The sequence below is a fragment of the Malaclemys terrapin genome, chromosome 19 (assembly GCF_027887155.1).
Source record: "Malaclemys terrapin pileata isolate rMalTer1 chromosome 19, rMalTer1.hap1, whole genome shotgun sequence".
NCBI classification, from domain to species: domain Eukaryota; kingdom Metazoa; phylum Chordata; order Testudines; family Emydidae; genus Malaclemys; species Malaclemys terrapin.
Genome location: NC_071523.1, coordinates 8,086,876 through 8,100,636, shown reverse-complemented (window position 1 = coordinate 8,100,636; position 13,761 = coordinate 8,086,876). Strand labels below are relative to the sequence as shown.

Here is a 13,761-nt window from a genome sequence, read left to right as displayed (position 1 = left end):
ATTGAGCCTGCCTGCTCAATAATCCAGTTATCCAGGTAGTACTGCAAATAATCTCCAAAGAGTGGCTGACTGCCCATGTAGCTTTTCAGTGAAATGCTATCCTTAACACTTGACTACTGAATTTTTCTGCCTTTTTCAGGATTTAAATTAGCTTCTTAATATTGCTTAATATTATACACTTCTTTTAATCCCCCTAAAAGGTCCTTAGGCACTAAAGTAAACCTCACAACATGATTGTGAGGTCATTATCTTATTTGACAGGTGGGTAAACTGACGGACACCAAAGAAACTGATTAAAGATGGCATTCCTTTGAGTTAAAAGTAGTTGATTGTGCTGCAATTGTCCCTGAAAGCTCTGCCATTTTTTTAAATGTATTTTTATTTTTTTTACAGGTAATAGTTCTATTCGGGTTCTTACACCATGTTCATTGCCATGGTATCTGAGCACTAACTGAATGCTTTAGTGACATGACTAATATTTGTCATGTGTTGGTTTGTTCTTTCATTCCCTCTTTGGAGGGAGAAGGGTGTGCAGTGGAGCATCTTGTTTTGGTTAGGGTTTTATTTGTATACTAATTTTTTTTTATTTATTTATTTTTTTTTGGAGCTATCCCATCTCCTAGAACTGGAAGGGACCTTGAAAGGTCATCAAGTCCAGCCCCCTGCCTTCACTAGCAGGACCAAGTACTGATTTTGCCCCAGATTCCCAAGTGGCCCCCTCAAGGATTGAACTCACAACCCTGGGTTTAGCAGGCCAATGCTCAAACCACTGAGCTATCCCTCCCCCCCTTTGCTATGTATGTATTAGAGAAAGCAATGTCAAAGGAATGCACCTTGCACTTCAGAGTGGAAGGTGGTGTGGTTTGTGATGGCCCTTAATTCCTGGCAAAGTTCTTTTCCCTTCTCCATCTGGCCCCAGAAAGTTCTGTCTTCTGTACAGATGAGCTCTAGACCCTTATTGTAGAGCAGTGGTCACCAACCCATCGATTGTGATCGACTGGTCGATCTTGGGGACTCTCCCAGTCAATCGCAATCTCCGGGGGTGTAGTGGGACTGCTGCTGAGGCAGGCTCCCTGCCTGCCGCGGCCCCACACCCCTCCCGGAAGCGGCCAGCATGTCCTCAGGGAAAGGGTCTCTGCGCACTGCTCCTGCCTGCAAGCACCATTCCCGCAGTTCCCGTTGGCTGGGAACAGGGAACTGTGGCCAGTGGGAGCTTTGGGGGTGATGCCTGCAGAGAGGGGCATTGACCCATTCCGGGAGTGGTGTGGGGCTGGGGCAGGCAGGAAGCCTGCCTTAGCCTCGCTGCGCCGCTGCTCTGGAGCTGCCCGCGGTAAGTGCCGCCTTGCAGGAGCTCTCACCCTAAGTCCCCTCCTGTACCTCAAGCCCCTGCCCTGAGCCTCTTCCCAGAGCCTGCACCCCAAACCCCTGCCCCAGTCCCCCTCCCCGAGCCAGCACCCTGTACCCCCTCCTGCATCCCAAGCCCCTACCTCAGCCCGGGGCCCCCTCCTGCACCCCAACACCCTCCCACAGCTTGCACCCGGAGCCCCCTCCTGCCCCTGGCTCAGCCCAAAGCCTCCGCCCGCACCCCTTCACAAACCCCTACCCCAGCCCCGTGAAAGTGAGTGAGGGTGGGGGGGAAGAGAGCAGGGGATGGAGTAGGTGGGGCCTTGGGGAAGGGGCGGGGTAGATGCTGGGTTGCCCTTACATTTAAAAAGTGATCTGGGGCATAAAAAGGTTGGGGACCACTGTTGTAGAGCGTTCCATTGAGCCAGAGGAGAAAAGTTTTTTTGACTATTGTATTAATCTCAGAGCTTTAGGCAGCCTTTTAGTTAAGGTTGTGCCCTTACGTGGATACAGTTGTACTGCTGTGTTTGTGTTCTTGTTTTCTGGCAGAGGGAAGCCGGACTGCTAACCGTCTCATGAACACAGAGAAATTGCAGTTACATCTGCTCTTATGCTGCTTTTGCAAGGGGAATCCAGGTGGCTACATAGCAACTATTTTGCAGTGGAACTGACTCAATCTGCTGTGTCCTTTTAAAACTAAGTTCAGTTTTGCCTGTGTGAAGAATAGTAAAGAGACCTCTGCTGGTTTCCTACTGCTCTTGCATTGTAGGGCTTTTTCCAACCAAAAGCGATAGGGACAGAAGTGGATTGGAATTGGAGTCTGGGAAGAACGCCACTCTTCTCCCAATCATGTTTTCATCACTATTACTCATCTAAATGGGCAACAAAATGAACAGCGTGTTTCTAGATTCTTATCTCTAGGGGATGGGCACTTGGCCATAAAGCAAATCAGAAGATGGAATGTATTCAGCTGGCTAGTTTTAGGAGGTAGAGGGAGTATCGTTCCTGAAGACAAAGGCACTTTGGATCGTATTGTACATGTGTCTGAAATTGCTGTGTATTTCACTGAAGGGTTCATCTCAAGTTGCTCTCTGCCTGAATAACCATTGTAAAACTAATAGCTAATGGAGAAGAGGAGGAAGAGACAAAGTAGAACCAGATGGGCGTATGTACACAAATACATCATTTCACGTAGTTTGTGGCATGACACTTCTGATTTGTATCTCCTTTGTATGACCAACTCCTTAGAGTATTGGATTTGTCCAATTTTGGAAAAATGAAACAGTTTCTTCTAGAAAATGCTCACTTCTTTTTTACTCCTGCGTTTAAACACTTTCTCATACCTTGCAATTTTGAGCCCCCTGTCCCCTAGAAGTAGCTGAGTCTCCTAGCCTGAACCTTTGTATATCCCATATCACAGGACTTGACCAAGGCACATGACTGCTGAGATTAAATAATCTGCTTGCTTATGGGGAGAGGTGATATAGTGCCATTGAGAGCATGGCAATTTCATGACCTCTAAGTAATTTGTACTTGGTGCCCAGTAGAGCTTGTTGGATTTACCTCCTCCCCTGAATTTCTACAGGAAATTTATTTAAAAAGAAAAATTGAATCCATTTTGTGTTTAACTTGGCAAGCTACATAGATAAATCACCTAACTCAGGCCCCTACACCAAGCGGGCTTACAGCCGATCTTCTGTATCCTACAGTAGCAAGCAGCTGCCGACACTCAGATCTAAAATTTAAGGAAATATCCTATAAACCAGGGGTCAGCAACCTTTCAGTAGTGGTGTGTCGAGTCTGCATTTATTCACTCTGATTTAAGGTTTCGCGTGCCAGTAACACCTTTTAACGTTTTTAGAAGGTCTCTTTTTGTATAAGTCTATAATATATAACTAAACTATTGTATGTAAAGTAAATAACGTTTTTAAAATGTTTAAGAAGCTTCATTTAAAATCAAATTAAAATGCAGAGCCCCCCCGGACCAGTGGCCTGGAGCCTGGCAGTGTGAGGGACCCTGAAAATCAGCTCGCGTGCCGCCTTTGGCACATGTGCCATAGGTTGCCTACCCCTGCTATAAGCCATTTAAATTCATTGGGAAACATTCTCTAATATAATACTGCTATTTGAACCCTTGACTCAAGTGTCAAATATCAAAAGCTAATAGGTAATATAGCTAAGTAGCTCTCACAACTTCCATACATTAGCTATGTCAAACCACAGATTCTTCGAAGTAGGAAAATAGGAGTTTATTACAGCTGGGATTTTCAAAGCAGCTAGATTCCCAACTCCCTTGGGTTCCTTTAAAAATCCAGCCTACTTTTTTTACGTGCATCTTTCAAAACTTTTTGAATCCTATGGTTAATGGTTTGAAAGACATGTATGTCATCTAACCTTTATTGAAGTTTGAGCTAACTGTAAAATTCGAATACCTCTACAAATGGAAAAGCCAAGGTGGTATCACATTCTATGGGCCACATATCATGATACTGCTAGAGCAAGTCATTCTTATGTTACTTCGTTTGATTGCACTGCTGTGCTGTTATTCTTAAGGGCATGGAAAGCGTATAATGACACAACATTAACTTCATTATTTTCCAGTCAGTGCAGCAGCAGCAATGATACTTATCAACATAAGGTTTTTTAAGACTTGCTAATATCTTCCCTTCTAATGATTATAATACAGTACTATCCTAGCATACTAAAACATTGCAATCTTGGTTTAAAACCACTTTATTAATTTAATGTAGGTGAACCTAACTCCCCATCCCACATATTTATATATGTTTTATATGACAACCAAGACCGTCTGATTTTTAACCTGTATAATCTCCTGTTACAAATGTGCCTGTCATGTTTGTTTGTTTTTTTATAAGCCATTGGTTTGATAAATGTTTTAAATTTATCCTGTCTGGGATACTTTCAGAAGATTACATGTATTATCAGTTTACATAGTGATTTCATGCCAGCATGAAATTGCATATTTATATTTTAACATTAATGTTCATTTAAGTGTATACATAAGGGAGAAGAAACAATAGCAGAATCTGAAAAAAACAAAAACACCCTTCAGATCTCTCCAAGCAACCCAAATCTAGTCTATCTTAATTATATATGTGATATCAAACAGTATTTACATCTAAATGTTATGCTTTTGTCTGTTTCTTAAACAAATTCTAGAACTCCCTTTTTTCCCCAGGTGAAATGCAAGATACACCAGTTGTGTTTAATAGTGGCTCTAGAAAGTATTTTGATAGTTAGCCATCAGACTGAATATGGCACACTCTAGCATGACAAATAGCTATTCTAAACAGTGTACTGGGGAGATGGAGTTGGTGTACTGAGGAAACTACTCGAGTGGGCAGATACTATTCTAAATTTGGCAAAGCCTGCAGCAGAGGGAAGGTTGATAGTGCTGGTGTCGCTAGTGTTGCTGCTTTATGGCTAGAGACCAGGGGGAAAGAACTTGCTCGCTTATTTGAGCTGAGGCTAAAAACCAGCTTTGTGCTGCAAAATGTCATTACATCTTCCCTGCGGTATATCAAAAATTCTTTGCCATGTTCTATTCAGATGATGATTTGTTCCTTTCTCCAGATAAAGCACAGGGTGGCAACTGGGATTATGGATCCATTTAAAAGCTACCTGTGTAGCAGATATATTTTGATATATTTTTTTTTTTATTAGCCAGCATACTAATGTTTGGCAGGCTGCCTGGAAAATATTCTAAACTCAACCCAGAGCAGGAGCCTCTGAAAAATAAGTCCTAGTTCATGGAGAGCTTATTCTCTTAGCAGCTCTCTGGTTTCCATTCCATTATAAATATTTACCTTTATTCATCAGTTCTCAACAATCTCTTCACTGGTCTTTGTTGGCAAGAAACTAACACTGGGAATGTATGTATTTAAATTTAGTAGACCATACTAGTGGCTGGATAATGAAGTCTGAAATTATGTGCGGGCAGGGGGGAGGGAGGGGAGGAGGAATAGGGTAGAAAAAAATCCTAAATGCAACTTTTTTGGGGCGGGTTCAGAATAAATAAATAGATTTTAGAAAACAATTTAGGCTTTTTTTTTTTTTTTTAAACAGTGTGGAGGTGGGATATTAAGTGGTAAAGTTTAAAAGTCTGTCCACATCACACAATCTGTAATCAATAGAGAAACCAGCCCTTTTTAATCTTAATGTTTGCCCCCCTCCTCTTCTTTAATTATTAGGTCCCAAGCCTCTGTGAAGATCTCCTGTCTTCTGTTGACCAGCCGTTGAAGATTGCTCGAGATAAGGTGGTGGGAAAGGACTATCTATTGTGTGACTACAACAGAGATGGAGACTCATATAGGTGAGCTCATATCCCAAGAATGCAGCTGATCTCATGGAAGGATCACAGTGCAAATCATTACTAAAAGACAGCGTTACTTTCCCTTCTTCCTCTTGTTTTTGAGCAAAGCTGAGCTGAGATTGACCTCAATTTGCTAATGAAGAGCTTGATTCTGCCACCTTTGTTAGACAATACCTTACTATATAAGTAGCCCCAACAGAACCAGTGGAATCATGTAAGGTGTTGTCCAACACAAGTAAGAGAGTCAGAATCAACCCCTAATATCTCCTGCCTCTTTACTCTGCACTAGAAGACACTGAGTTAATCTTCCAAGAACCTGGCAATATTGCCATTAGTCTGATATCTTTGGGGGGGGGGGGGGAGTGGGAGAGCCACTACAAACTGTGGTAGGAATGAGACACATTTTAGCACAAATGATGCACTAAGTTGATTGCTCCTGAGTCACTGGAATTTAGACTGTGGCCTTAGTTGATTCACTGAAGTTCGGGGGGCTGGTCACATGTTCAAGTATCTTGCTAAATTGGGGTGGATGCGAAGGGGATTCCTCTGGGCTCTGTACTTTTTATCATCCAGTTGTATTTTAGAGGATTAACACCAGAGCTGGCCATCTAAAGGGACACTATTTATGCTGACTGTACGTGATATATTGTGGTTTCCAGGGTGGAAAATCTCTGGAGTAAAGGACAGTGGGAGAAATTGATGATGGCACTCAAAACAAAATCTTCTATTTGTACAGCTCTAGGTGAGCCTCCATACTAGAAAGGAAACTTTGACTGGCATTTTCAAAGGGGACCAATGTGATTTGGGCACCTAACATTAATAGCTCACTTTGAAAATCCCACCCGAAGTTTTTAGTAGAGGCATACTGCTAAAAATATCTCTTCCCCATAGCTAATGTGCATTGTGGACTAACTACTTAGATATTCATAATATGCAGAAGAGAGATTTCTATGAATGATTGTGCAGAAAGCTGTCTTGTTTAGGAGGGTTTGTGATTATGACTTATACCCAGTTCTGTGAACCAATACTGATCCAAGTTCTCCCCTCATTCATTTCAGTTTTTTGATCTTTTTACAATTGTTCTTTAAATTTTGGTTTAATGCTTTCAGATGAAGATCCTCTACTCTAAATTTCAACCAAGAGTAAATGGTGTCAGCACTACAAATGGGTGACTGGAGGGTCACAGTAGAAATATTTGCAGAGCCTTAAATTGAAATTGTTTCCTTTTATCCAATACCTACTTCCTTCTAATGGTTGTAATAATGGCGTAGTCCCAAAGATTTCGTTTTTGTGAATGTTAAATTGCCTACTGTTTACTCCTCTCTTACATGGGAGTGCTAAACTACTATGTAATGGCCATCATTAATCTTTCTTTCCCAGGTTAGCAAAACAAAGCCCTCTTACCTCTGTCACTGAGTATGTATATATTCTGGGTTGTGATTAGAAAGGTTCCATTCCAAGGTTCTGGCTTCCATTGTTACTTTAAAGTAACAGCTCACATTCTTTAGTGGTGACAACTGAAAATGTTTTGCAGTAGTTCAGGCATGCCTTGCTTAAAAAGTAACATGGCGTGGTGGCTTCCACTTACTTGCTTAGAATGGTCCAAGAATTCCATTCCAAGATGAACTTTCAGAAAACAGCTCCTTTTTTTGGGGTGGGGTGGGGGGTGGGGAGCGTTACCTTTCCCAAGAATGGACAGTATATCTAGTAGTGGTAAGAGACTTTGAAACACAGGTTTTCTTCCAGATTTGAGATTGACCTACTTTGAATAAATTAATTTCTGTTTCTGTTTATTCACTCATAAAAAGGTTATGGGATTATAAAAGGATTAAAAAGAATTATAATCAGAGCCATCTCTGGGGTACGGCAAATCAGGGCGTCCCGGCGGGCCAGTGTGATTGGCTGGCGCGGTCGGTCCCGGAAGTGACGGATTAGTCAGTTCTACTCCGGGCCCTGCGCCCCACTACGGACAGCCCTGATTATAATACTAGGTCTTTCAAAAGCACTTCAAGAGCCATGGAAGATGTGACATACATGCAAAGTATTGTCCTTACTACAGATGATGGACATGGAGAAAATATTGAGGTCCTTTCATTCTGGGGGCTGAGGGGTGGAAGTGGGGTTGGGAAACTGCTGATGAGATGCAAAGTTGTGAAAGTAGCCTTGTCTGAATTGCAGAGGCTGCCTAAGTTGTAGTGACATCTTTAGATGTTCTGTATGACAGGGAGCCAAGAAAGAAAGATCCTTCTAAGGTGAAGTGTTCATTGGAGTTCTGTGAGATATTGCTCCAACAGAGATGATTTGCTCATGCCCACAAAGAGGGTCTAGAAACTTTTGAAAAAATCCAGGATGTTAACTGGTTTCTGTATCCAAGTTGGTCAGTACCCAGAGTATGTTTGCATTTCCTTTGCCCAACAGATACTGACTTCAGACAGCTTCCTTAGGGTATGGGCAGGGGGAGAACTAAAATCCATGAGAGGAGGTTAGAGAAGCATTTCATTTCTAGATTGCTGACTGGAAGTGGTTACATTCTGCCTGTTCGGCCTAAGTGAAGCAAGCCTGTAGTCTCTCCTCGCTTCCAGGAGATGTTCATATCCGTTCAGGGCAACTTCCCCCTTTGTGGTGCACCAAGGACACCCACTCTAGACTCACAGATCCTCAACTGTCTCCTCTCTTGGGCAGAGACCTGTGTATGTCTTCCTCCTGGCCAGGGCTTTTCCAGACTGTTTTATTCCCAGTAAGTCGGGCTACCCAAACAGGCCATTATCTGCACTTTGCTTTCTCTTAGAAGGCTATAAACAACATGACTGCCAGTAATTATAAGTTACTACACAACAATAAGCAAGCACATTTCTTCTTAAGGTAAAGGCATTACAAAGAAAACCTATAAAAACAATAAGTTCCTATACACATGCCAAAAACTTACGAGAGGTCATTAGTCAATCTTATGGGGCCTCAGTAGCCCAGAGTCCTTCCAACCGTTCCCAGGAAGGATTGCTCGTGGCCCCCCACTCATCCTTGGATAGAAGGTTCTGTTCATTTGCTGGATCAGAAAAAAGGCCTTGAGTCAGTTTAAACTTTAGCTGTTTATCCGAAAGTCCTTTTTGTCTGTTGGTCTCTGGAGAATCCACTTTGAACTAATATATCTGAGCCGGTGGTGGTACATCTGTGGAGATGTTACAACCTAAGTGAATTTGCTTAATCACCTCCCACTGTTCTTAGCATCTGGAGGAGCTGTGGTCAACCTCCCCAAGGAATTAAACACAATCTCTGGCCCACAATGGTGTATAAAATTAGTACAGTAAAATCTCCCAAACATGTTGCAGGAAATTGCTACATCTGTCATATGCCACATTGGCATCTTCTCTGGCAGCCTCAAAGTAAAAGGGGATTAGATCATGGAGACTGCATTTCCCTATTCCCTCCAAGAGGTCCTTCCTCATCAGAGCTGATGCATTTTGGCAGGGCATATGGAAAGCTGGCAATGCTTCTTGTGCTGCATCTGTGCCATGGGTAGAGAACTTCAGTCTTCAAGATGCAGCCAAGCATCTTTCGCTAGCCCTAAAATTAAAGGGGCACAGTTCACTTGAAAATGACACTTGTGTGACAATATTGTACCTGCTCCAATTACTTGAAAGACCTGAGATTTTGGTAACTGAAAGGCAATAGAGAAAAGCATTTTTCTCCCTATTATTTTGTGTGTGTTTACTTTGTGCATTTGGCAGTCCTTTCTGCAAGGTGAGCTTCATTATTTTCTCTGTATAATTACTCAGCTTCTCTCCCTTGCTGAAAAGATCCCTTTATAAATAACTAAAGTGGAGTAGACAAGGAATTAAAATTTTATAAATGGATTTTTAGAAAAAACTGGAGACTTTAAAAAGTAATTTTAACTAATCAATATTCTACGTGAATAAAATTTTAATAAAATATGAAGAGGGAAATTAGAGTCTCTTCTCTTTTTGGTGGTGATAGGATTAGTGATTGTCTTTTTGTTTTGCTTCTACTATTGTGTGTCAACTCTGGTAGCAGCTGCACATTCACATAGTCTTGTAGGCACTGATTTGCGTTCTCCTGCAATGACACAGGTGTCTGGGGGGATATCAACTGGCAGTGCAATCCAGAGCGTGAAGGCAGAGCTTTTTTGATATAAAACTTCAAGGTCTCTGACTTTCTCCACACACTTCCATCCTAAGTATGTTTGATCGTTTTCTTAAATGGAATCCTTATGGGGAGGCTGGTGCCAACAGCACAGTTTGAAACCTGTTAGCTGAAACAAAAAGCATTCTCTCTTAAGGAAATTGGAAGCCTGATTTTTGAAATCTAAGTGCTTTTGTCCATCTGTCTTTCTTCAAATAGCCTCCATTTAAGCTTTTAGAAGTGTTCTGAGTGCTCTTCCACCAAAAACATTTTGGGTAGGGTTATGAATTTATTTAGATAAAATTACTGCTGGCTCCAGCTGTAATGGGTTGAAAATGCCACGATCTACTAGCCAGAAAAAATGTAAGTTATAGGCTTCCCTTAAAATTCCATTCCTGCAGTCTGCAAAAGAAATCTAATACTTGCAATTAAATCATACCCACCTGAAGGAAAACTGGAACACTTGCACAGAGATTACCTGTTTCAGAGGCAAAATGAAGAGGATGTTGAAAGGCAGAACATTAATTTTGTTCTGTCTTTTAAAATTTAAATGAAGCAGAGATGCATGCTGCTTTTTCTTGCTCGTATTTATTTGTGACGTGTGTAAATCTTAGCTTATCTTTGTGTAGTCCTTTTATTTTTTTTCTTCTGGGAAGGTGAGTGAAATGAATAACTTCCACTATTACTTAGTGATGGTTACTGTTTTGCAAGGGGCTTTGGTCACACACAAATCCTCATTGGGCTGTGTGTGGCATAGGGGTCTGAAAAGGTGAAGCCTCTTCTGAAGAGTGGGACCTTAATATCTATGAAGAATAAACAGAATACATCTCTATCCCAATATAACGCTGTCCTTGGGAGCCAAAAAATCTTACCGTGTTATAGGTGAAACCTCGTTATATTGAACTTGCTTTGATCCGCCGGAGCACGCAGCCCCGCCTCCCCAGAGCGCTGTTTTAACCGCGTTATATCCAAATTTTTGTTATATTGGGTCGCGTTATAGCGGGGTAGAGGTGTATTTAGGAATCAGGAAGGAAATGGCCATGAAATAGCTAATCCATTATGTACAAGATTTCATGTTACAGGCTAACCTCTCGAGAAAGAAGGTACAATCGATCTATAGCAGATTAGGGTGCTTTTCCGCTCTAGGGCTATATTTTATAATCAAGTATAAAGGTAAATGCAGGACAGTCCTCATTCTGTGGAATGTGTTGATCCAGTTTAGTCCTTAAGGCTGAGAGTCTAAGTGAACAATGTTGCATAGAAATTCCAGGTGCCAAAAAACTTGTTTTGCATCAGAGATCTACAAATGTAGGATAAACATTTTTGCTGTCAGTGAAAATGTTGTCATTTTGACACCCACAAATATCTTTGGTGTTACCCAACAAACAACAGCTGGGATGAAATGCATTGGGGAGTTTGTTTTGTAGGAATGGCAGTGACCCAGAAATGTGGAATACAATGGGTTATTCTGACACAGTGAGGCTAGGTGATTTACAGTTTGGACAGTTAGTTCTGATCATATTTTGTTAGCAGGGAAATAGACTATGGGCAAATTAATACTGCAGCATAGGAATCTATTGAATTTAGACCTTATGAATGATAGCAAGTGAGCCTCTAATTTCTGTGCTGATGCTTTTTCTTCCTGTTCGTTCCTATTTTTACATAGTCTGTCTCTCTTGTCCATAGGCTTATGTAACATTTGGAAATAAAATGCTTTAGGATTTCTTGCGTATTGGCACTACTTCTGTTTCTTGGATGAGATGAAAGAGCTGGCACGGGCCTTAGTCAAATTTTTAATTATGAGTGTATATAAAATTGTGGTGTTGCAATTGATTGAAGGGGATAAAGAAGTTGAAACGTCCATTCAGAGTTATAATCCCTTTATGGGCAAAGGTTTTGAAACATTTTCTTTTATTGGATGACATTGAATAAATGCTGTAGTAGGCATGGGAGTAAACAATTCTTTAGGTTTAGGAGCTTTCTGACCCTCGGCTCTGCAAGAGGAGAGTTAAATTCAGATTATTTTTAGCGGTATTGGGTAACTCGTGTTTTAGGCAGGTTACAATTCCTCCAGTTAGATGGAGTTCTTTATCTTGTTCAATCATTTGCCATGCTAATACTTGCTGTAGGTTAGAATTGAAGTCCTACTGTTCCCATATCACAACATAATGCGGTTAAAAGGGAGCAGGTAACAAAAGCCCACCTGTAAGTATGAAAAAGGTGACCTTAAAAGAGGGTTAGATGTTTGGGAGGGTGAAGGGGAACATGGAAAATTACTAACTGGTCATAAGAGCAACAAGAGAGAAGTCAGTGGGGGAATCTGCTCAACATCGTGGATATCTATGCACAAGTGCTGGGTGTATGGGGAATAAACAGGAAGAACTGGAAGTATTAGTATATAAACTATATTATGACTTAATTGGCATCACAGAGACTTGGTGGGATAAGTCTCATGGCTGGAATATTGGTATAATGGGGTATAGGTTGTTCAGGAATGACAGGTAGGGTAAAGGGAGGAGGTGTTGTGTTTTTACATCAAAAATATATACATTTGTTCTGAGGTTCAGAAGGAGATGGGAGGCAGACGAGTTGAGTCTCTAAGTAAGGATAAATGGGGTAAGAAATAGGGATGATGTCTGTAGTAGACCGCTACCATCACAACCAAATCAGAAGTGGAGGTGGATGAGGCATTTCTAGAATAAATAACAGAAATATCCAAAACAGAAGACCTGGTAATAATGGGGGACTTAACTTTTCTAACAGCTGTCTGGGTAGTTAATAATATGTCAAAAAACAAATTTTCCAATAAGTTCTTGAAATGTATTAGGGACAACTTTTTTGGAGTAAGTAACCAGGGGGACAGCATTTTAGACTTGACTCTGACCAACAGGGAGGGCCTGGGAAGTAATTGTCCCACTCTACTCAACATAGGTGAGGCCTCAACTGGAGTAGTGTGTCCAGTTCTGGCCACCAAACTTTGAGAGATATAGACAAATTGGAGAGAGTCCAGGGGAGAGCAACAAAAATGATAAAAGGTTTAGAAAACCTGACTGATAAGGATTTAAAAAACTAGGCATGTTTAGTCTTGAGAAAAGACTACTGAGTAGGGGGATCTGATAAGGGTTGTTATAGAGGATGGTGATCAGATGTTCTCCATGTCGGATGAGGATAGGGCAAGAAGCAGTGAGTTTAATTTGCAGCGAGGGAGATCTTAGATTAAGTATTGGGGAAAGATTTTCTAACTCTAAGGGTAGTTAAACTCCGGAATAGGCTTCCAAGGGAGGGTGTGGAATCCCCATCAATAGAGGTTTTAAAAAAACGGGTTGGACAAACACTTGCCAAGGATGGTTTAGGTTTCTTGGTTCTGACACAGCACAGAGTGCTAGACTTGATGGCTTCTCAAGGTCCCTTCTAGCCCTAAATTTCTATTATTCTATGCTGCATAGCTTCGATTTGGATGGACAAGACCCCTTACTTCCTTGGATAATTATAACTTACTAAGGTTAATCCTAGGTTGGTTGTTTCGCCATGAAAACTGTTTGATAACTTGATCCAGGAATTTTTATAGTGGGGAAGGTTTGTAAATAGCAGTCTTGCTGATATGTTCATTTTAACTAAATGAATATTGCCCCATAATGAAGGCTGGAGACGCTGGTTGTTTATCAGGTCAGTCTGAATTTTGTTGAGTAGTGGTGGAGTGTTCAAAGATATTGTTTAGATTTACTGATATTACCCCTAGACATAAAAAGTCTATAGGTGCCCCTCATAACTGAAAATATTTTATTAGTGTCCGTTTTTGTAAGGGTGCAGTTTTCAGTTAATTTTAAGACCACCCAGCTTCCCAAAAGAAAGGAGTTTGATCTCTTCAAGGTGGAGAGGTTGAGTATGTTAGCAAGTTGTCCAGCAAAAGTAAAACTTCATGTTTCCAATTTTGACTCCTGCAATAG

At 41.2% G+C, this 13,761-nt stretch overlaps 1 protein-coding gene across 2 annotated transcripts in view; it reads left to right on the top strand.

Moving 5' to 3' along the window:
* Nucleotides 1–13,761, top strand: part of CAPZB (capping actin protein of muscle Z-line subunit beta) — a 111,862-nt gene that overhangs the window by 52,917 nt on the left and 45,184 nt on the right. For both annotated transcript variants that reach the window (XM_054009226.1, XM_054009225.1), the window contains exon 3: nt 5,556–5,677. In XM_054009226.1, coding sequence (XP_053865201.1) covers nt 5,556–5,677 — 122 coding nt within the window. The remainder of the gene's footprint in view (nt 1–5,555; nt 5,678–13,761) is intronic.